The following is a 23,295-nucleotide window of genomic DNA, read 5'->3' as shown; positions in this document are numbered from 1 at the left end:
CCTACTGCGCTAATGAGGCTGATTGTTGCTAGCTTTGTTCTAATTCAAATATCTCAAATATTGGCATTCAATTGGAAGGTATAAAGAGGCACAACAAACGTGTTCCTTCGGAGTTGTCTGGTCGGACATTGGTTAGACAGTGCATTCGTGTGATCCGTGTCACGCGGCGCAAGCTGCGTGGGGCGGCGCGTCACGTGGTGCTGAGCCCGCCCGAAGCACTCTATAAATTACAAATCGATAAATTACAAATCGAGGGCGTAGCTATGCACGACAGACAGACAAATAATCCCTGGTGGGCAGTGTGGAACTGGTGTTCCTACCTATATAAGAGGATAAGTATTTGATGAAACGTATGTTATGCACAAACAATTATCCCGTAAAAACTAAGTTTTTCACTATAAATCCTTTATATGCGTGGCGGCTAGAGTCCTCTCGTCCTCTGGCTTGAGATGGCTGCCACCTATGGGTCAGATGATTGCATGCCACCATTAATCAATTGGTAATTAAATATAATATTTTTGTCCTAAAAAGTGTAAAATTTTGGGAATTTTTTTTCACGAAAATTAATTGTCACGCACAACGAGTCTGTGTGGAAAATGTCAGCTCGATTGGATCACGGGAAGTGGGTTAAAAAAACCGAAAGATTTGCACGGTCGTAAGCAAGCAAGCAAGTGAACTTAATATAAAGGATTTAAAAAGCGGATCAATTCCAAACGCATCATTTGAATTTAGAATGATCTAAATGTTCATTTTATGCCAAAAATATGCTAACTTTGCCCCATGTGAGGATCAAACTCACGACCTTCAGATTACGAGATTGAGGCACTACCTACTGCGCTATGAGGCTGAACTTATATCAGTTTTATTCCAAATTTGATATCTCAAATATAGGGTTTAAATTTGAAGGTATAAAGAGGTACAACAACAAGAGGATAGGTAGTTGATGAAACGTATGTTATGCACAAAAGCGGATCAAGTCCTAACGCATAATTTGAAGTTGGAGTTATTATCTAAATGTAAATTTTATTCCAAGAATAAAATAATTTTGCCCAATGTGAGGATCAAACGCATGAACGTCAGATTATGAGACTGATACGCTACCTCCTGTGCTAATGAGACTGGATGATAGTGTTCTTCCAATGCTGATATCTCAAATATTTGGTTTGAATCTGAAGGGATAAAGAGGCACACTAATAATAGTGTAGTGAGTCCAACGGAGTGGCAGACATTGTCTTGGGAGCAACACAATTTATGACATCAACTCAACACAACATAACGTAACCTACACTCGGGTGTTGAATGCCCATCTAACCACGCTACGGCAGAATTAGACACGGTCCCGCTATCCCGGTCCGGACCACGAGCTGCGTCCCAGAATGAGTGGCTAGAGGCTTCTTCAACCCGACGTGGATCTTCTTCACAAACAACCCGAAGAACCCCGAGCCCCTCACGGGGCCCCCATTATATCGGCCCGGGCTGGGGCTGGCTCCGCCCCTCATCTCGCCCACCTTTTAGATCTCTCGAGCTCTTTCCCGAAGACTCCCGAGAGCTCCTTTATACCACGTGACCACCCAGCGGCTCCCGTCCACAGGTGGCCTCCCCTCCAATGTCATCCAGTTACGTGTCGGCAGGTCAACCAGCGTATCATGCCCCAACGTAACCCTGGCTGTCTGATACTCTCTCTCGCTCCCTCACCGGGAGCTCGCACCGCACACTGCTCGTGGTGCCTCCATGCTGACCAGCGCTCACCCAAGCCCCGTTAGGGCTGGTACTACGCCCAGTAACCGGGCTACACATAATGACAACATATTATCCGCCGTGGCCTCGCAAGCCCGGCACCACAAAGTGACATTTACAGTCACTACAATAGGATAGGTAGTTTATGAAACGTCTTTTATGCACAAAAAGCAGATCAATTTCTAATGTTTATTTTTTAGGTTGTGTTCTTGCAAATATATAATCAATCTATTCCAATAATAAAATAAGTTTGCCCCATGTGGGGACCGAACTAAAGATCTTCAGATTATGCGACTGACACACTGCCTAATTCACTAATGAGCCATTTAATTTCAATTTAAATAGCTAATATATCTGGTTGCGATTAAATAAGACAACCATATTATATATCTGGTTGAAATTGTAAGGGATAAAGAGGAATACTAGGAATGCTTCAATTATCACTGGCAAACTGATGTAAGCAGTGGCTACTGCCCATGGTTTGAACGAGAAGTAAAAGGGTTCTTTGCACACAATGACCTAACCACTGCTCCACCACTCATCGCCATTATGTATAAAATTCGTTTCCATACACACCCTGCATTGCATACACGTTAACATTTCATATTACCCGTAATATAGTTGACCACATTGATAATAATACCCTGAAATATATATTTTCCTCATTATTTATCAATAGAGTGCTATATTAAACTAACATTGCAATTAAGAAGCAATATAGCTCAAATTACTATCTTTACCATACGTTTTTGAATTCCAAGAAAGGAGTTGCAATAATTATAAAAACAAATGTGCTCCATAAACCGCTCAAAAAATAGTAAAATTGCATGAAAAAAACTCCAAAAAAGAAAAACCATAAGCAGAATAAAGATATTAGCACAATACAGTAGTAATTTGCATAACCTTTAAATGCCCTTTCCTGGCAAATGTTATTATGCTATCAAATAATTACTTTTCTGGCTGGATTCCTGATTGAATCCCCCCTTGGATTCCTGGCTGGCACACGCCAAGTGTATGTGTGATGCCGCCGCCACGAAGCCGTTCGGCAGGCGCCCCATCCCCGACCTCGCCACCACCAAGCGACGGAGCCAATCCCTCGTCCCCCTCACCTCACCTCACATGAACACACCCGCACGCATTTCCCCCCCCATAGAGCTGGAAGGGAAGGTCACCTGATCGACCGGTTTTTATCCGAGAAACCCTTATCGGGATTAACTCTCACGGTTTCCGGCGATCAGGGAATTGGACGGCCTCCCCCGACGCTACGTTGCACCGCGGCGCTGCGACCTGCCTTAAGATGGTATGGCCGCGGCGAGGGGCATTCGGCCACCGCGGTTGAAGCGCATCCCCCACACACACCACCCACGTGTCGACGGGGCAAGCAGGGGAGGGACGGGACAGCATGAGTAGCGGGACCGCAGGGGCTCTTGCGCATAGTCACGGATGGTTGGGATAATTACGCTTGAGCGCACAGGCACCATTGTTAGGGAGGGAAAGGGATTAATTAGAATTTACGCCGCGCAACGCCGCACATTGATTAGCATATCACAGGCGCCCGGAACCGCGGTGCGCGTGCTAGAGGACGCGAGCCCATTGTTAAGGAAAAGGCGAGGGCCGCCGTCCGGCGCGGAGCCGCATCCCTTTGATGTAGGGAGGATAAAAAGGGGGGCATAGGAGAGATCAGGCTCTCTTACTCCAGCGCCAGGCGACCAGACGCAGCTCCAGCCAGCGACCCGGACGTCCGTGCGACGCACCGAGGTAAGCTGTTAGCACAAGGATCAGCGGACTGCCGTGGACACTTAACGGCGAGTAAGGAGGTAAAAGTAGGATCATAGCCGATACATAGAGAATAGATTCAGGGGTGGTAGAATAGGCCAGCCTCGTCGACTCAAACTGATTTAACATCAATTCGCAGGTAGCAAATAATAAATCATTAATAGCGAAGCGTGGCCTCGCGTGATCTTGTCGAGCAGTGGGAACGTGTGGGTGCGCGTGTGTACACAGTGGTTCGCCACGTGAGTGAGCGCTGCGTAGAGCGGCGCACGAGTGGGTGTCGCATGTGTGCAGGTGTGTGCGCTCGTAGTGTGGGGGAAGGGGTCGGTGCGTCCGCAGGTCCCCGCTCCGTCTGTCGCCGCCGGGACTCGCGCAGTGTGAGGGCAGCGTCGTTCGCCCTCCGACCCCTGACCCCCGTTTAATAGCGCGTGATCCGTGGAGAGACAACGCAGCGTCTGCAGGTGAACGAGGGCGTGCGGCGAGCTATGCCTCTCACACGAGCTCGCGGAGGGACGGACCAGGGAGGGGAGCCGTCGGGCGATGAGCCCAGCGACGGCAGCAGCTGCTCGCAGAGCAGCGAGGGGTCGGCGCACGGCGGAGCCCCTGCCATAGGCATGGAGCAGGGAGGGACTTCGGGGACCAGCGGCCCCAACATATGTGCGTGCAGCGGTGATGTCATCACGCACATCTGCATGATAACGTCTACTGTATTCCACAGAGCTCAACCTGGTTAACTTCGCTTCCAAGGTCCACAAACCAGTGGATATCTAAGCCAGTCACAAGCCTGGATAAAAAGGATGGTCGGGCGAAAAGGTGCTGATACTTCGATTGTCAAGAAAATGATGAAAGGAATCCAATGTACATGACGGTCACAAAAGAAGGAAACAAGTTCTGATGAGTAACCGGAAATGGGATGAAAAATTAGTTACTGGAAAGCAGCAGCAGATACGACACGATCAAGAAACAAAGCAGCCACATTCCGAAACAACGAAGAGGCTGAGAATGTCGAATGAGGAAATCACAGTAGAAACATGGAATATGATAACATTATGGGCAACAGGACAGTAAGAACTGCTAAGAAATGAAATGGAAATATACAGGTACGACATTCTAGGACTGGAAGAAATTAAATGGACAGAAATGGGAGAGATGCATGGGGGTGAAATTATCTGGTCAGGAGATGGGTTTTTGTGGAGTGCATAAGCCAAAACATCATTATTGGGATTGTAGCGAGATTTAATAGACAACCCCTAAATATCTGTCATCCAAATATATGCACCGACATCAGATAGCACAAAAGAGGATATTGAAGAATTCTCTGAAATGCTGAAAAGAACGTTAAAGATTCAGATTCCAAGAACACAGGATGAGATGTTACTATCCTTTGTGCAAGCACTTCCAAGAGTTCATGAACAGTGATCCTGGTGAAATTTGGGGAGCGCATCGTCAGTAGTGTACCTTTGGTTCCTAGGGTGTTTCGGCCTTTCACACTATACACCCTCCCCAAAGGTGGCCAGCGACAGGGTGATCAATCCTACGCTTGCGTCCCATTCCCAGTTAGTCATAGGAGTTGCCTTGTTGTTGATAGCCAACATCCCATGGGACTATGCATGGCAGGGGCGTCCTCCTCCCTGAGTCAAGCATTGTTGACCGCATACCTCCTGGCCCTCTCACTTCGGGGGCCAGCTGGGGTCTTTCCTCTTCATCCAGAGCCACTGACTGCTGACTTCTGCCGCCTCCGATACAGCTCTGATTGCCGAACTCTGGCTCTGGCCCTTAATTCCCAGGTCTCTAAGCAGTCTGGTTGTAGATGTTGCCACAAAACCTCTGCAGCCCACCTCCACTGGTCGGACTTCTGTGTTCCAGCCATGATGCTGTGCTTCGGCAGCTAGATCAGCATAACGCAGATGTTTTCGCTCATAAGCCTCATCTACTGAGTCCTCCCAGGGTACTGTGAGCTCAATGATGAAGACCTTTTTTAGCGAACGGGACCAGAGCACCATGTCAGGTCTTAGGGTGGTGGTTGCGATCTCCGGAGGAAACACAAGTTGCCGGCCAATGTCAGCTAGCATTTTCCAGTCGCGGGCCAAGCGCAGCTGGTCTCGCTCTAATGGTGTAGACAAAGGTCGTCCGTAAGGGGTGTGATGCTGCTGGGGGTGGTAGGGAGTTGGTGGCAGCTCGCTTGTCCTCCAGGGCGGATGCAAGGTTTATAAGGACTTGGTTGTGACGCCAAGTGTAGCGTCCTTGGGTGAGGCTTGTTTTACACCCTGTGAAAATGTGCCTGAGGTTGGCTGGCATGGAACAGAGGGCACAGTCCGGATCTTCACCATACCATTGGTGAAGATTATCTGGTGTTGGAAGAACGTCATATGTTGCTCTGATGGAAAAGCTCAACCGCCTCGCTTCCATGGCCCACAGATCCTTCCAGCTGATCGTCCTCTTCTTCACACTGTCCCATCGAGTCCACTGTCCCTGTTTGGCAAGAGAGACTGCCTTGGCCCACCTTGCAGCCTCCTCTTGATGGTGTACTTAGGAAATAGGAGAATGGTTCCCAACAACAATAGGTATGAGACTGGGAGATCTACTATCCGCAAATAACTTCGTCAATACTTGAAAAGATTGATGGATGCCATTCAGGACAACGGCACAGGAATATCTGCGTAAGGAGAAAGAATAAATAAGCTGAGATTCACGGATGCCATAATATGTTATGGAAGAAAACTGCATTTTACTGCAACCAAACTGAGCATCTTAAGAGCATGCATATTAAGTTCAGCCTTGTGTAATGACTCAGACGACGAAGTACTAGGAGCCACTTTATTAACACAGAACAATCTAGGTCGGGCTTCGTGCTTGAAGTTGAAGCTGTACTTTCCCGCGAATGTCCCCTCCCCTTGTGCTCTGTCCTTTTATATCGTTCCAGTTCCCTTTCTAGAATGTTCCCTCACTGTATTTTTCTTAGCCAATCCCTTTCCTTCCCCTCTAACGGATTCCAACCATTGCCTCTAGGTTTCACTTTGTTCCCCACCTATTCGCCTTCAAACTCTTTTATCCAATCACTTCAAATGCCTGCCTCCCGTCCAAGCCCTGTGGAGGCCTCTTTCCGCCAATCGCAGACCTTGGTTTATCTTTGAATAGCCGTTAGGCTGCACATTGGCTTGGGGTCATTTATTGGTCATTACCTTTGTATACCTGTGCATTGAAAAAGACTGTATTGCTACGGAAGAATATTGCATATAAACTGGACCCAAAAAGCGACCAACGTAGAAGTAAGAAAAATGTTGCACATAGAAGAAGACCTAATGCAGGAAATGAAGAGAAGGAAACTTGCACTATTTGGACCCATGTAGGATGGAAAACAGGAATATTAAAAGTACATTTTTTGAAAAAATGGAAGGAACCGGAAAGAGACTAAAACCTAACAGATAATGGCTTGACGACATAAGAGATTGGTGACATAAAGATGTGCACTACTTGAGCATATTGGCGCAAGACAGATGTAAGTTGAAACAAATTACGAAATGTGCAGTAGGCACCTACGGGTTATCTGTCCATGGACCATGATAATTAGCTCGGTTCATGCGTGCAGACATCACGCCTCCCCAACCACCCACCCACGACCTCGACCGTGTATCTGGCACTAGAGGAGAGAGATAGAGAAAGGTGAGGAAGGAATATAGAGGAAGGAAGAGACGGAGAGGATCGAAGCAGGGAGAGAGTGAACGTTCATAAAATGGAGAGGAGAGAGAAAATCAGAAGAGCAAGGGAAAGTGAGAGGTGAGAGAGGGAAACAGGGAGCGAGTGATATGTAGAGGGAAGTAGGGTTGCCACCGTGGAGGGGGGACAGATAGAGAGATATAGAGTGAGAGATAGAATAGGGAACAGCAATAGAGAAACTGAGACAGCAAGAGACAGCAAGAAATCGAGATACATTTGAATATACAGCACAGAGAAGGATAGAGAAAGGTGGAGATAGACAAAGGCTCTATATCAGATAAAAAGTGTTGGTGGCTGGCTGGGATGGATGGATTTGCGGGTTGTAAGTACAAAAAAAGAAACAGCACATCAATCCACTGTTGGATGAAGGCCTTCTGATACGGTCATGGAGGTTGTTTGACTATACTTCACCACGCCGATCAAAGCAGGTTGAGGAAGAGGGCAGCCAGTATAACTCGCCATGAATATTATCCGTGGCTTCAAAGTGTGTTTTTTTAAATGTGCAATTGCCCGAATGCTTTCCCTGAAAATAAACAGATCTTGGCATCGGTGTTACTTAGCTGTTGTGGTCGCTTTCATTGCCATTGGCTTCAACCCGCACTGACCAGCGTGGTCAAGTATGGTAAAAAATAAATTGCACCCCTACATGGCGTGGGGATATCTTGAAAATATTTTCCCAAAGTAAATTACTGCATTTAGCGTGATGTATTTATTTTTAAGGGCGAATCGGATTTCATTTACACTTTGCAGAGCTGCGCAGGTTGAAGCATCATGTTGTTGTATGGGCTGTGGAACCAGCCACTAGTTAAATATAGGTTCCATTGTGGGTGGAGAGACAGGGTCGCTCAGTCGGTAAATTCAACTTTCTGCAGAAGAAATTTAAAGAATAGAATGTCTATCTCAGATAAACCTTTGCTTAGAAAAGACACACGGACCAGTAGAGAACGGCAGCAAGGCATCCAGCTTGATTAAATGGTGACACTGTTTTCCACTGCCTTTCAGGAGCATTGGCGGATATCACGATAGCTCTCATAAAGGTAATGCAATATGAACGAATCTTTTAAATTTCGATTTAAAGCTTTCGTGACTGCAGGGATTCATTTTCTTGGTTCTTTCGGTAAAGTCACGTGGCCGAAACGTCGTGAGAATTATTTCATTATGTTTTATTTTTATTAATGTATTATTTCCCTTCAACGTGACTTTACCGAAAGAACCAAGAAAACTAATCTTTTGTTTAGGTTTTTCTCTCTCTGTGCGGTTTCGGTTTTTACAATTTTGCGTATGTGTGGCTAACTTATTTCTACTCAAAATTCGCTATTTGTGGTTTGAATTTTTGATGCCGCCGCCGCGAAGCCGCTTTACGGGCGCCCCATCTACGACCTCGCCACCACCAAGCGACGGGGCCGACCTTGCTTCCCCCGCACCGCCCCCCACATAAACACACCCTCACACATTTCCCCCCATAGAGCTCCGAGGGGAGGTCACCTGGCCGACAGGTTTTCACCCAGAAGCCCTCTCATAGGGATAATCTTCATGGTTTCCTACGGCCAGGGAATTGGGCGATCTCCCCCGATGCTAACTCTCACCGCGGCGCTGTGACTTGGGTTGAGATTACATGGTCACGGCGGGGGCTATCCAGCCACCACAGTTAAAATGTACCCCCACACACGGATCGGCAGGCAGGTAGGGGGGCGCAGCCACGAACGGCGGGGAAACCAGGGTGGGCGGCTGATTAGCATAACGAATGGGCGTTTGGGCGGCCGCCGGCGCAGCAGTCAGCAGCGGGCTCTTTGTTATGGAACCCGGGACATGGACGGCGGTGCATAGCGCGAATAATGCGGTGCAAGCCTAGCAATCTGAAGGCCCTCGGATCAGCGATTGCTTCCTTTGATGTGGGTTACCCATAAAAGGGCGACGCAGAAAGGTAAAAGGTCTCTTGCTCCTAAAGTGAGCGCTCGAGACGGTCCCCAGTTTGGCCACTCGAACGTCCGTGTGACGCGTCGAGGTGTGCAGAGAGGATGAGCCCGCCTGAGCGCCGTACGCATCGAACTGTGAGTAAGAGGAAAGAGAGTATTGGGATTTGGTCTAAAAAAAAACGAAACAGCTTAGAGCCCATCAAATTAGATAAATCGGGTACAGACCCTTGGGAAATAGTGTAGGCCTGCCTTGCCGATTCCTACTGACTCGACAGTGGTTCACAGTCGGCCGGTAATAAATCATGAATAACTAATCACAGCCTCGTGTGGTTTCGACGAGCGTGTGAAAGTGCGTGGTTCTGTGTGTATGTACGCTCACAGCGTGTGTGGTCAGTGCTCCATGGGTGTGCGCCTCATCTTGCCGCTGCGGACCCCCGCACTGCGTACGGACTAACTCCCCTTGCGAACGTCCGTCTCACAGCCCTTTAAACCCCCCATAACGAAAGCCCCAATCGGCAACGCGGACGCGAGCAACGTCATTCGCCCTCTGACCCCTGACCCCCCGTTCAGAGCGTGTGATTGCTGCGCGGGGCTGTGAGGGGAGGCGTCGCGTTTGACTGGCGGAATGGCAACAAAGTGTTTACAGGCGACCGTGAGCCAGCGACGAGCCATGCCCCTCTCGCAAACTCGCGGGGGTGCGACCCAAGGAGGAGAGCCGGCGGACGACAGCCCTTATCCCGCGAGCGATGAGCCCAGCGGCGGCAGCAGCTGCTCACCCACGAGCGAGGGATTGGGAGACGGCGGAACCCCTGTGGCCGGCGCTCAGCAGGGAGAGGCCGCGGGGGCCAGCGGCCTCAACAAATTCACCCATATGTGGCTATGTGGTTGCACATTGTTAAACAACAGTGTACAGCAATGTATGCTTTACTCAACAGGCAGCGGTTTCGGTCGAGTTTTGCTTTGTGCACCTTTTTTTGGAATGCATCAACCACACGAAGTATATAGTTGTGTTGCTATTTGGGACCTGATTGAAAACCAGTCAAATTGATCAAAGTTGATAGAATAACATTAAGTACTTCTAAGAACAAACATATGTTAGAAAGCGTTACCGAATTCAGGCATATGCATGCTGTTCTTCTTTGTTATTATATTATTTAGTGAATTTATTTTAAGTTTACCTTTCTTCACCGACGCCATTAGTGCCTTTCATAATTTGCCAGATGGTGGTGGCACATGCCTCTATTCCAGCACTGTGGAGGCAGCTTCTTCTTGTTCCTTCGTATGTCAGCGAGGCAGTGAAGGTTGGTGAATCACACATGCTATGAAACTCCCTTCTCGTAGACGTTGAGGTGCCATACCCTGGATTGTCAGGAGAATGTGGTAGGCAAGACTGTGGACTCCCCCTTTTCTATCTGTATGGGATAGAGTGTTGCTCCCACGCATGTGTAGATTTTCTCTGGGTGCTCCGATTTTCTCCATGTAATTACCACCCATATTTTGGCCGATAACACCTTCATATATAGAGGACTGCAGAGCTTGAAGGGGGATAATTTGTTATCGGCTTGCTGAGGCTTCCTTTTCTGCTTGTCTATGGTTGCTCACACCTCTGAGCCGTCTCTCTCTTCAAGAATGAGTGAACGCATTCCAAAGTTAAAATCATTATTTTGTATTAGAAAAAACCGAAACCAAACAATCTCATGCAAAACTATGATTTTGGTGCTTTACATCAGATACTTAGGCTCGTGTGTAATACTATTGCATCACATTTCTACGTTTTTGTTGCTTTATTTTAACATGATTATGGTGATGGTAATATCAATCGTCTCACTTTGCTCATTATAATAACATGCAATAGTCCGTACAGGCACATTTAAAATTACCCAAATAAACTGTATGGGGAATAAGATGTGTGGGAAATTCTGTACCTTCAAGAGTATTTGATTGTTTAATAGTACCACAAATATGTGCCCTTTTAAAAACAATGGTGATTGAGGGCCTCTCTATGCATGCCATGCGGCTTGGGGGCATTTTATGACCATGCTTCAGCATGCGGGTCAGTGCTGCTTGGCAATGGCGTGAAGCATAGTAAACGATAAGAATGGATAAGAAAGAACCTGCCACACTATGTTGTTTAACACCGCATGAAGTACTCGTAATCAAAAGTAAATTGTATATGCTCTTGTTATCAAACCGCATGATTGTGCGAAGATCGAGGGAATAGAGACAGCTGTTCTCCCAACGATTTGACAGCTCAGACAACACATGCTGTGCCACTAATGCGTAGTTTTTTGCCACTCCCTTCCACTATTTGCAACATAAATTCTAACCATTTATAAAACTGATACATTCACAGTGTTTCTTATTTTCAATGCAATTAAATCAACCACTTATCGGACTAATCCCATATAATCATATCTAAAAGCAATATGTGATTGACCACTTATATTCTCTGACAGTTCAGCATAATTTGCCACGCCCACGGGTCTTCGTTAATTTTTCTCCTGAGATAACAATGCAAGCACATTAACCTCTGACATGGAGCAATAGCACTTTACTTCATGCAGCTGCTTGATCAGTAGTCTATATTTTTTAATACATCTATCCACATTTGTTACAATACCCACAATATTTAATATTGATCACCTTAAAATATGCAAAAAAAAATCCACATTTGACCTGATCGAATTAGTGTAAATATATTGACAGGTCTTGTGTTGAAAAATTAATAGCACTACACATGAAGAGGACAATGATATTTTCTCCCACAAAATATACAGGTATATTGCCTGTACTTCACATGTCAAACATTTGAAATCACATGACATTAGTAATTCCACTTAGTGCCAGGCCAAATGCAAATATGACCATTTGCCAAATGCCAATATGGAACATCGTAAACCCTGCTGATGCCTTCATGTCGTAGGAGCACACACGTAAGTTATCAGCCATATCTGTGACATTAACGCTAAACACCGTGTTGCAGCAGTCTCCGGAATAGCTCTTGGTCAACGTCTTCCCGACAGTGATGTTGCTCATGCCACCAGGTGGATCTATTATTTTGATTCCCGACCCAGTGTCATTGAACTGGATGGTCGCGTTCCACGTGCTGGATTCGCACTTCGTGTCCTGGAGCTTCTTAGGGCATTTTCTTTCAGCCATAATTTCACAGGTTGGAAATGAATCATCATCATACTGTGCGCAAGGGGAGGGGGGGCATTCGTGGTAGATATACGTTAATTTAAATATACATACTTATGAGGTTTTACGCAGTTAGATTTGTCCTGTTGGCTTTTGTTTTGCCTTGCTGGCGAAGAACCAATATACGTGATTATTAATATGCTGCCTTCATCAGTGGATATGCTTTGTTGACCATATTGGCTCATGTTAATATGCATATAACAATAATTATGGAGGATAATAGTAATGGTCTTGAGGGAAACAACATAGGATATCGGTAATTTCAGTTTTGTAATCAACATAGTTTCACAGTGAAGAACACTTGGTTTCAAACAACCACAAAGAAGGCTGTATACAAAGATATTTCCAAGAGATCAAGAGAAAACGATACTGTAACATAAAACAAGATAGATTTTATCATGATCAGGAAAATAGATCTGAACATTTTTAAAAGTTTGAAGACATAATTGGCCACTGTCATGTGACTATAACCCAGGTGTCACGAGCCTAAAATGTCAATTTAAAAAGTTTAAAAAAGGAAAAAGCATGGATGTGGTACCCAGTGATATGTTGGAAGTAATAAGATAATGGAAGGGGGGACTAGTGAGTATTTTAAAAAAAAGATATATGAGGAAAAAATCGAATTGAGGAAATTGAGCAGTTTCTGTTCTTTCCAATTCCCCAAAAGCCCACCACCCTAGAATGTAAAGCTCACAGGACAATCAGCTTGACTAGTCACGCAATGGAAGTCTTACAATAATGTTGGATACATGAGTTACTCTGGAATCGAATGAGACTAAAACAGCATATGTGGGATACGTCATAAGAGAGTGATCTGGAGAATGTATGACATCGATTCTGCATGAAGCAAAGGAAAACGAGGAAGAGAAATCAAACACATCAGTTGGTGGGACAATGTGAGCCGCAGCAGAAGTTGAACATTTTCTCCCTCGTCTCAATCATGGTGAGGGGACTGCGGAATATGCAGCTGCTATGACATTGTTAAGTAGAGAGTGCCGACCTCCCCATAAAACATGCATAATAGAGGAGGTGTGTTAACTAGCTGACAGAAAGTGGCAGGACCATTTACACTGACTACAACATCCCATATCCAATACGAGAAGACTACTGCAAACTTCGCTCAGTGGTTTTGGGAACTATTCAATGCTGCATGAATGTCTTTTAGGTTGCAGAGGAAATTTAAGTTCCTCAGTAATCTGCGACAATAAAACGCTCCTTCATAAAATGTAGCACCAGCTCTATTACTGTACTATGATTGCGAGCAAAATAATATTCGGATTAGTTCTACTTGTTTAATTTAACTCTTTGAGCAGGGAAAGAGTCCATAAGTCCCAAAAAATATTAATTGGCCAAGTGAAACTGGACCCTTCCATGGATCAATGTAATGATATATAATTTAATTGATGTGCGCTTGCTCCCCTTTGCCTAACAATAAACCGACTCATACTGTTAATTCAATTAGTTTTTATGTTGATAGCTCTTGAAGTGTTAGTTTAATTCAACACGTTTACTCCAATGGTGCCGTTTATTAGGGCAGGAGAATTAATCGCTTTGATTCTTGATCCCATGTTCGCAAAGATTATAGTTACGTTCCAGAAATTTTATTGGCACTTTGCATACTCAGTGTTACATTTTTTTTTACCAAAGTTTTACGTATAGAGAATGTTTACTTGTTGTGCTGGTTCATACATAGCAAAAAGTGTGCAGAGCACTTGGGCAACAGTAGCGAAATATTTATATTTACGCGATCTCACCCAAAAAAAAAAAACCCTGTAAAAAGGATGATATTGATCGCGAAAGCCTACGTGTTAAAATAAGCTAAATAGTTACCCGTAAACCATGCTGGATGGAACCTATACTGATGATCACTAAATGATAATGAATTCAAGTGATGGAGAAAATGATCATTTATTATATATTTCTCACTTTCACGTTCAAGAGACCAGGATAGTCTCATTTACTATTACTACGTTTCATATTAATGGTGTCAAGGCGATAGGACGATAATTACACATGCAAGATGAATCACCCTTTTTGGGACTGGATGGATCTGAGCTAATTTCCCAGTTGTTGATACGGAGTGCGTACTATACAAAAGCTTGAAAAGCCTACACAGAAATGGTGCAAGATCTTGAACACCTTAAAGCGCAGTGCTTATTATCAGGATCACACGCATTATAAATATTAGTTTTGGATAGTATCTGGCGTTACAAGGAATCATTTTAGAAGGAATCACTCCAGATGGCATTTGATTTCCTCACCAAGAGTCATTTTATTCAAAATATATGTCAATGGGATTAGCTTTGTCATTTCAATATTATGTATCATTACCTTTAGAAGCTGAGCTTGAAAATCTATGAAGTTGGAGGTAGAGTTTGCTCCGTGAACTACCAGTAAAAATGTGCCAATCGTTCCGATTTCCACTGTAGAATTGGTTTCTAGCTTCAGCGTTAAAATTACTGAGCTGTTCCTGCTGATGTTGAATCTGCACAAGCACCAACCAATCCAAGTTAATAACAATTACAAAACAAACAATGATTTCATCTCAGGAATAATATTTTTTAACACATTTTTAAACTTGTTACACAGACATGAATATTCATATTTATGTTCTTTGTCAATCCACTGTGGGATGATAGCCACCCCATGATGTCTCAGTTACAGGGGCCATTTGACCATACCTATACACACTGACCAGGTAACGCCACTGATGTTCAAATTTGGCTAGGAATTGAACTCAAGTCATCTGCATCATATTGCAGTGCTCCAAACACTGCATCACTACTTTACACCTACACATTACACTTGAGCACCCAGTTTAATCACAGGCAGCTGCCTGGATTCGAACCCAGAGTGTCAGGACTGCCAGCTCAATACTAGGGTTTTATTACATTTCAGTGGAAACATGAAGGAAAGATGATCAAACTAAGGTAATATACTGAAACATTTAAGAGCACAGACATAAATGTCAATCATCAAACACTTTCTTATTTTGGCCAATTGGTATCTGAATTTTCATGATCTAATTGAGTTCAAAGATCGCACCAAACTCTCATCAACCTCTTGTTTAATTATTGGACATATGTTATAAAATGTGAAGAAAGCTGCTATTATTGTTCCAAGAATTGGTCCCACTTTTTGATAATGGTATGTCATCTGATCCAGGCGTCTTCCACTTTGCAGACCGTGAAGGGTGGAGCTTAAGTGTGAAATCTGGAACTTATTTTTCTTCCTTTGAGAGTTCTGCTTCCAAAACTATATATTTGTGTTGCTTTGATATAGAAATCTCCATAATATGTATTTACTAAATTGAGGGTTTAATCTCGATCACGAGTTTGGTTCCGTATTTTTTTCAAAGGGGTTTCATTTGTGAATGGCCGATTATGAACCTCCGTATTGCTGTTTTCATGCACCCGTTGCTTGGTCTGACACATCCAATAATGTGTGTCATCTCTGATTTATAGTCTCATTATTTTCTTCATAATTTTACAGAGTTCTGTGTATTCAATATTCAGTTCTGCACGTTTCTTTTATATTTATCTTCTTCCTCAGAATGTCATTTGTGGTTTCAGAATATTAACTGTTTCTTTTCGAACCTTTCCCCATATTAATTGCTATGCTAGCTGAATTAGTTTAAGAAGTGGTATACATTTAATCAATTTGACCCTCAGGCATTTTAATCTAAAATTAGATGGATTTGCCGATATTCCAGTTCAAATTTCATCACACCAGCCTGGGATCGCTTCCTGTGCTGAATTTGTTGAGAAAAGAGACGTCTCTAACAATCTGAAGTTTATTAATGAAGTCAGCCTTATAATTTATATATTATTTCATTATTTAATGATTCATGCAACAACAAACTAAATATATTATACTTTGTTAAAACACCGCTGGGCTGTTTATCCCAGGCTGTCTGACAAGAGTTTGAAAATGTATTAATGAGAAAAAATAATAATTGTATAATACTTTCACATGTAGTTTCGTGACATAGCTGTATTTATGATATATATTACAAATTATAGGGATGATGCCACAACAATGTTGCTGGAGTGCACCTCAGTTTCCCCCCCCTTAACTTATTAAGCTTCCAACGCATGTCAGAAAGGCCAGAATATACAGCTTAAATAATAATCATGATAACAATAAAGCACATCTATCCATTGTAAATACTGTCTTATAACCGAAATTTACAGAAATTCTCTTAACTACGACACTATTATCTTACAATTCATATTTTCTCAAGGAGCTATAGGATTGGCGAAAACCCCCAATTACCCATGCCCCTAGTCTTCCTATTATCTGCCATTATCTACGAATTTAGTGTGGAATGGCATCCAGTTACCCGCAATATAATAATCACTCGTGGGTTATCCACAAAAAAATTGGAGCCACACAAAGACATGAATAAACACAGACAAAACAGAGACACCTACAAAGACACAGAGAGACACACAAAAAACATGGAGACACTTTACCCTTGTGGGCTTGGGCGATATTTTAGTGTATAATTGGAGTTGTGTGACAAATTACTCCCCTATCTGCAATTATTTATGATTCATCCGTGAAAAAAAGAAGTGTAAACCACGGATGACTGTTTGAATAATAAGACATCACATTAAAACAGATAATAGGAGTTCTCAGGTATATACAGTAAAACCTTGGATTGCGAGTAACTTGGTCTGCGAGTGTTTTGAAAGACGAGCAAATTTTTTAAATAAATATTAATTTGATAAACGAGAAAGGTCTTGCAATACGAGTAGTACGTGTATATGCTTTGTCTGCCAAGCATCACGTGATCACAACTGATATACGAGTGCTTTGATATACGAGTGCTTTGGATTACAAACACGTTTCCGGAACGAATTATGCTCGCAATCCAAGGTTTTACTGGTATATCTACAATTGGTTCAGAGCTATAGTCTATGACTAATTGACCAGAGTGTCCCTAAATTCAGAAGCTAAGCAGTCATCAGCGTAGACAGTGATTGAGTGGACAATGCAGAACATCTATTCTTACACTGTACTGTCTACTCATCCACGTCTATGCTGTCTGCCTTCACTAACCAGTATTGACCAGCGTGGTACGTAACCTCTATGACCTGCTTGGTGCTTAGAGGCCATCATATAGCAGTGGAATGACAAAAAAAACACTTAATGTATAAAGGTGTGTGAGTAAAACATATTTACCTATCCGAAGGAAGAATACTGACAATGAAGCCAGGGTCCACACTGACTGTAGCTGTGAATATGTCAGCATCACCAGAGTTAGTGACGGACACATTAAGGTAGGTTGGGATGCCAATGGCGATCTTTGGATAAGTCATTGTTGAAACAATCTGTGAGAGATTCAGAGACAATCCGACCATTGTGTGTGGCTCTATAAGGTCATATGGTATACATTATATTGCTGAAATGGGTTCAAGATTTTATGCAATTATATTTTTTCTTTTTTGTTTACATCGTATAGTACTGCATTATGATTGATGTATTGTAATGATAACCTTACTCGGATTTCCTGAAGATGGCTTGGCGGTGGGCTCGCATTAGTCTAACATATGATAGCGTTCTATCACAGCCGATTTCACCCCCTCTTTCTCGCATGTAAAACCGTGGCAAGATAACAAGCTAGGCTGCCAAAATAAAATAAAAATAAACATTGCGAAGAGGTTTGGATGTGGCGCCAACTAGGATTGGGCTAATCCCCTGTGAGTTGCGTGGATATTTTGGGCTGTCATTCATGCTGCATTACCTATCCAGTTGTCCTGCACATCCTGCTGGCACAGGATGGACTCTAGGGATTGTGGACCCAGCCTCACTGCTCCAAGGGACGAGCAACTCTCCACAAAGGCGTGGTACTGCAAACCTATCCTCAACGTATCTTGCTCCTGTGGTTGGTTGACCTTAAGATGTGCTGTTAATTATTTTCCCATTGATCTCAGTCAACAATTAAATCATGTGCAATAATTAATTGATCAATATTGTTATGCTAGTTTACTCACGAAGCCTCACTGAGTCTAAATAACAATTTTCAGTTTTCGCAGTTGGTATAAGGCTTGCATTCCAGCATAACATCGCCTACTCTATAAATTATGGCAAGGGACCTTTCGCAACCACTGTCACTGTGAAGCAGATGGTACGTAGTATTTTTTCTTAATACACCAGGATTCCAATCGTGAACGGATTAGAACCTGCGAATGTTGTTGCAACAACTACTCCTATTTATTTGATGGCGAAATAAAATAGTCCATGAGCTCAACATTTTTCATACTGCGAAGTGCGGTGTTTATGAATTCAATTCTGATGTTCAGAACTCCCTTCTGAAAAAAAATCACAGGGATATATGTTCTCTTGATTTGAAGCATTCGTGACTGCAGGAATCCATACTCTTCGGTTCTTTCGGTAAAGTCACGTAGGTAGAAAGAATATAAACTAAATCACGATGCTTCGGGCGCAACACAAGCCTCCGTCATCAGGCAAGAAATATATTATCTTTTTTGCCAGTGATCTGCCTAGAATTCCATTCCTAATTTAGATATTATCCCTATCGAGTATAATGCTTCCATCTTTTTTATTTAAGCCAACCATTCGTCAATTAACAATCATAACCTCCTTTATTTTGTATGTATATATGTTGAACTTCTTTCACGCCGTACGTAGAAACCCGTGATAATCCGGTGTACTCACTGTTAACTATGTCATCTGCAATCATCTTTGTGTTATTTGCATTGTATTCTCTGATTTCATTCGTATTTTCTCAGGTATGATAAATCATGGGTTAAAACAATAATTGTTTGTTTCACTGTGGAGAAATCCAGAGAGTAGGGAAGCCATTGATGGGAAATTACCTCTAGTGTTATTGTGGTGACTTCAGAAATTGTTGGAAATACTCGGCCAAAGGTGTCATTTCTCGAGTCCTTCCCGCTGACGTACACAGAGAACTGCTCCTCTGGGAGGGAGTCAATCCTTCCAATATAGTCTCCTGGGCTGGTGTCGTTCAACAAAATAATTTGAAGAGGTCGACCATCAGGTGATAGCAGCGTCAGCATCTCAGCAACAGCACTGCTGGTGTCTTCGCCTGTAATGGTGACTTCCACCAATAGCGGCACGCCTGCAACGCCACCATCACTCATTAACACAATCACCTTTATTCACTATCACCCATTACCCATAACTGACAAACCAAAACTCATCATGACTCACCATTATTCACCTTTTGCCCATCAATCACCAACCATCACCGTCATAATCATATGTAGCACATACTAGACCTCGGTACCATTGGCCAAAGTCAGCTCATGCGACCTCAACTTTGAAACGGATACAACCACCACCACAATCTACTCAATTGACACCAACACCAGTGTTATGACCATGTAAATGTCATAATTAATGGAGAGAGGTGACGGTTGAGAGTTGTGGTGAGAAGCGATGTGCCCTGTTATGGTTTGAGGGTAAGTATTGAGTGGGTAGTGGCTAGGAAAAGTTGTAGCAAGGCAGCATACGAAGAGAGAGAGGGCAGGTTGAGTGCAGTGTATGCAGAGTTAGAGAGGGTGGTAGACAAGAGAACAAGGGAATCATGCGGTATAATGGAGAAGGGAAGATTCCAGTAGGTTCACCATGTTTGGCTTGTGCCAAAGCCTGCGAGTCTACGACCCGTGCAGTCCTGCTCGACCTCTGTACATTACCTGCGAATATGCAATTTTGCAATTTTGGTGGCTCCAAGCTAAGGATCACACGCCGACTTCCATGGCTGTACAATGGAGTCAACTTTCATGATTAGCTATTCAGACTGTGTTAATCTTGTTAAACCTATCCAAGTACTATTGAATTGCCATTCACGTTGACTTTGTCTATTGTCCTGTAACCCCCAAAATCAATTTCATATCCCATTTTTTCTAATTTGGCAGGTTCACGGTTCATGAAAAAAACGCAACTGAAACTTTCTTTGTAAAACGTTTCCTGTGATTTATTTAGTTTTGGATGGTGATAATTCAGGTGAGGTTGAGAAAAATCTTCACAAAACAAAGCTCTGACTGGAGTCTGTCTCATGCTCATCGGTACCTGTTTGGTTTGTCTTTGCTCATTGGCTCCTGTTTGAGGAAGTTTGGGTTTGGGCTTTTCAGAGTTTCTAAAATTTTATTTTTCCCCCAAGCCCGAACCGACCCTCATAAATGAGGGAGGACAGAGTTAGAAGATTGGCAGGAGTTACCATGAGGTGGAGGAAGGACATGGAAGGTTCTGGAAGTAAGGCAGTGTCAATAAAAATATATATTTGGGCAATCGTCTGGGTCATATTGTTTAAGACAGCCATGACGATGTTAACCCTGGTTGTGCAGTATAAAGAGTGTCTGTCAACCAATAAAAGAGTAGCAGAGGAGTTGTATTTGCTGAGAGTAGATGTTCATAGTGTAGCAGAAGAGAGGTACCTGCTAGGTGTAGATGTGTGTCGATTTAGCTGAGGAGATATGCCTACTAAGGGAGCTAAGACATCGTAAACGACCAAGTGTGTGTCGCTCAAATAATAAATATTGGTTAGGGTGCAGCTGCATGTATGTAACATGAGAGGATAATTTAACATGTTGTGAATATGTAATTAAGTAATTCTGCAACGTTTGTGTGTAATCAGACTTAGTATGAAGTATGTTATGTTATTTATATTGTTGTAACTAAAACTGAGCCTTCTGTGTTCTGGAGATGTGGTCTGACATTGGAATATAAATGATGTCTCTGGTCTTTGGCCTCAACTACTCACTATAACATCCAGACAGACTGTAACTGGGACTAGTGGAGGTAGAAATCATACCAACACCAAAACTATCACACCAACACTAACCAAAAGCAAATTTGGTAAGAAAATAATTTATTGTAATTTAAAGTATTTTGTTACCACTACTTATATTAAATAGTCTTGCATTCTGTCTCAATATTGAAAGTGATTGTCACACAGGCAAGCATGAGGGAGTGGGTAGGTAGATACTGGTAAGGCCGCCTTCCACTTCTGCACTTGGTAGACTGGGGGGGCACAATAGACTTTAGCCTCCAATAAAATCCGTGTTGGGTGACAAGATATGCATTTAGCTTGCATCCAAACTTGTAATATTTGTGGGTAGAGGCCTCACCGTGTTTATGTAGGCATATATATGAGACTTTATGCTCTAACCTGTTGATGGTTTATTCGTGATAGCCCTTATACCAGGGTGCGGCCCGACATCATCTTCAACTCCAAACTTGTAGATGAAATTCAAAGAGCTTTCTCCTTAAAGTGTACAAATATAACATAACCATTATAGGCGTAATGACATATAACACGTACATTTTGCACCAAGGAATATTTGTGGGAAGTATTGTTACCAAGTCCTGATTAAGGCGAGACATGGAAATGTACGGTATCATTATACAAACACGGCCACATTTATCTTCCCAGAGTTGATGTTCATAGATCGAAACAGGTACACATTAAAGGCTGGGTTGAGATATCACTCACAGCCAATGTTAACTCTTTAGGGCATATTCTTAGGTTTTTTCGGTAAAGTCACGAGATGTGATTAACCATGCAAAAAAAGATTTAACTACACTATATCATAGAGCCCAATGCATCTCCGACCATGAACACATTTCCAGTGAACTCAAACACGTACGCCAAGCTCTTAAAGCTAATGGTTACTCCGACTACACAATCCGCAAAGCCATCACTCCAACCATCAAGAAAGATCCTGTTGAGGAGCCTTTCAAGACCATCACCTTACCCTACATTGCTGGGGTCACAAAAAAGATCTCCAAAATCCTGATTAAACACAAGATCCAGGTCCGATTCAACACAGTACATAAAATCCGTGATCTGGTACCGTCTGTAAAAGATGTGATTCCAGACATACAGTACCCTGGCGTCTACAAACTAAGTTGCCTCTGTGGTAGCAGTTACATTGGGGAAACCAAACGACACGTCTCAGACCGCATTCGTGAACATAAAGCTGATCTAAAACACGGTAGGACAAACACCTCAGCCGTGGCAGACCACTGTTACAACTCAGTGGGCTCACATGACATTGACTTCTCCAAGACGGAGGTTCTCTGCAAGCCATCTGGCTATCATGAGAGATTCGTTCATGAGGCGATCCACATATACAAACACAGAGACAATTTTAACCGAGAAGATGGATTCAGGCTTAGCAATCATTGGAAGGACGTAATAAACCATTTCGATACACATTAGGGTGAGTTGAATAATACATAGTGTTATATTAAAATGTATAAAGTATAGGGTGGTTTACAGCAATACAGTATATAATTTAATGTTGGGTTTATCTATGGCAGTATATAGTACTGTATATGCTAAGAGAATAAAGTTTAGATGGAAGTATATTATATACTTCTTACGACGTAGAATTGTAATTTATTATTTGTTGTTAGTAACTCAGCTTATTGTAGAGTATAGTAAGTATCAGTTTATATTTTAGTTTTTTATGTAGTTTTCACTTTGGTTTTCTACGTGGTTGTTTGGCAAATGCAGCTACATATCACTAACATTCCTTTCCTTTATTAACGCTGTTCCTTGCGCCCCCCCGTGGTGCTGTTGATCCTGCATAATGCATGGGCATAATGGGACTTTGAAACCCCTCCGCCCACCTCCTATGCATTGCCCATTGGTATGCTAAATTCCTCTTCATATGCACATTCTTTTGTTAAGGCGCTCCTCCTCGCTACACATATATAAGCTCCTAGCTTGATAATGTTCTCATTCTTCGCCTGAGGACGGCTGCTTGCGTTGTGGCCGAAACGTCGTGAGAATTGTTTTATTATGTTTTATTTTTATTATTTTATTACTTCCCTTCTACGTGACTTTACCGAAAGAACCAAGAAGATGAATCCCTGCAGTCACGAAAGCTTTAAATCGAAATTTGGACCATCTTATTTGACAGAAAACTATTACAAGTTACTGATAGACAGCCAGTTT

General features: G+C 43.1%; 1 protein-coding gene across 1 annotated transcript in view; it reads right to left on the bottom strand.

Moving 5' to 3' along the window:
* Window positions 1–11,957: 11,957 nt before the first annotated feature.
* Window positions 11,958–23,295, bottom strand: part of LOC144948957 (von Willebrand factor A domain-containing protein 7-like) — a 52,620-nt gene continuing 41,282 nt past the window's right edge. The window contains exons 12-16 of the mRNA XM_078878732.1: window positions 21,502–21,597; window positions 19,187–19,449; window positions 17,529–17,677; window positions 14,673–14,826; window positions 11,958–12,335 (exon numbers count right to left, since the gene is read on the bottom strand). Coding sequence (XP_078734858.1) covers window positions 11,958–12,335; window positions 14,673–14,826; window positions 17,529–17,677; window positions 19,187–19,449; window positions 21,502–21,597 — 1,040 coding nt within the window. The remainder of the gene's footprint in view (window positions 12,336–14,672; window positions 14,827–17,528; window positions 17,678–19,186; window positions 19,450–21,501; window positions 21,598–23,295) is intronic.

This window comes from Lampetra fluviatilis, chromosome 3 (genome assembly GCF_964198595.1).
Source record: "Lampetra fluviatilis chromosome 3, kcLamFluv1.1, whole genome shotgun sequence".
Taxonomy (NCBI): Eukaryota; Metazoa; Chordata; class Hyperoartia; order Petromyzontiformes; family Petromyzontidae; genus Lampetra; species Lampetra fluviatilis.
Note: the sequence above shows the minus strand (reverse complement) of the source record. Positions and strands in the feature narration are given on the sequence as shown.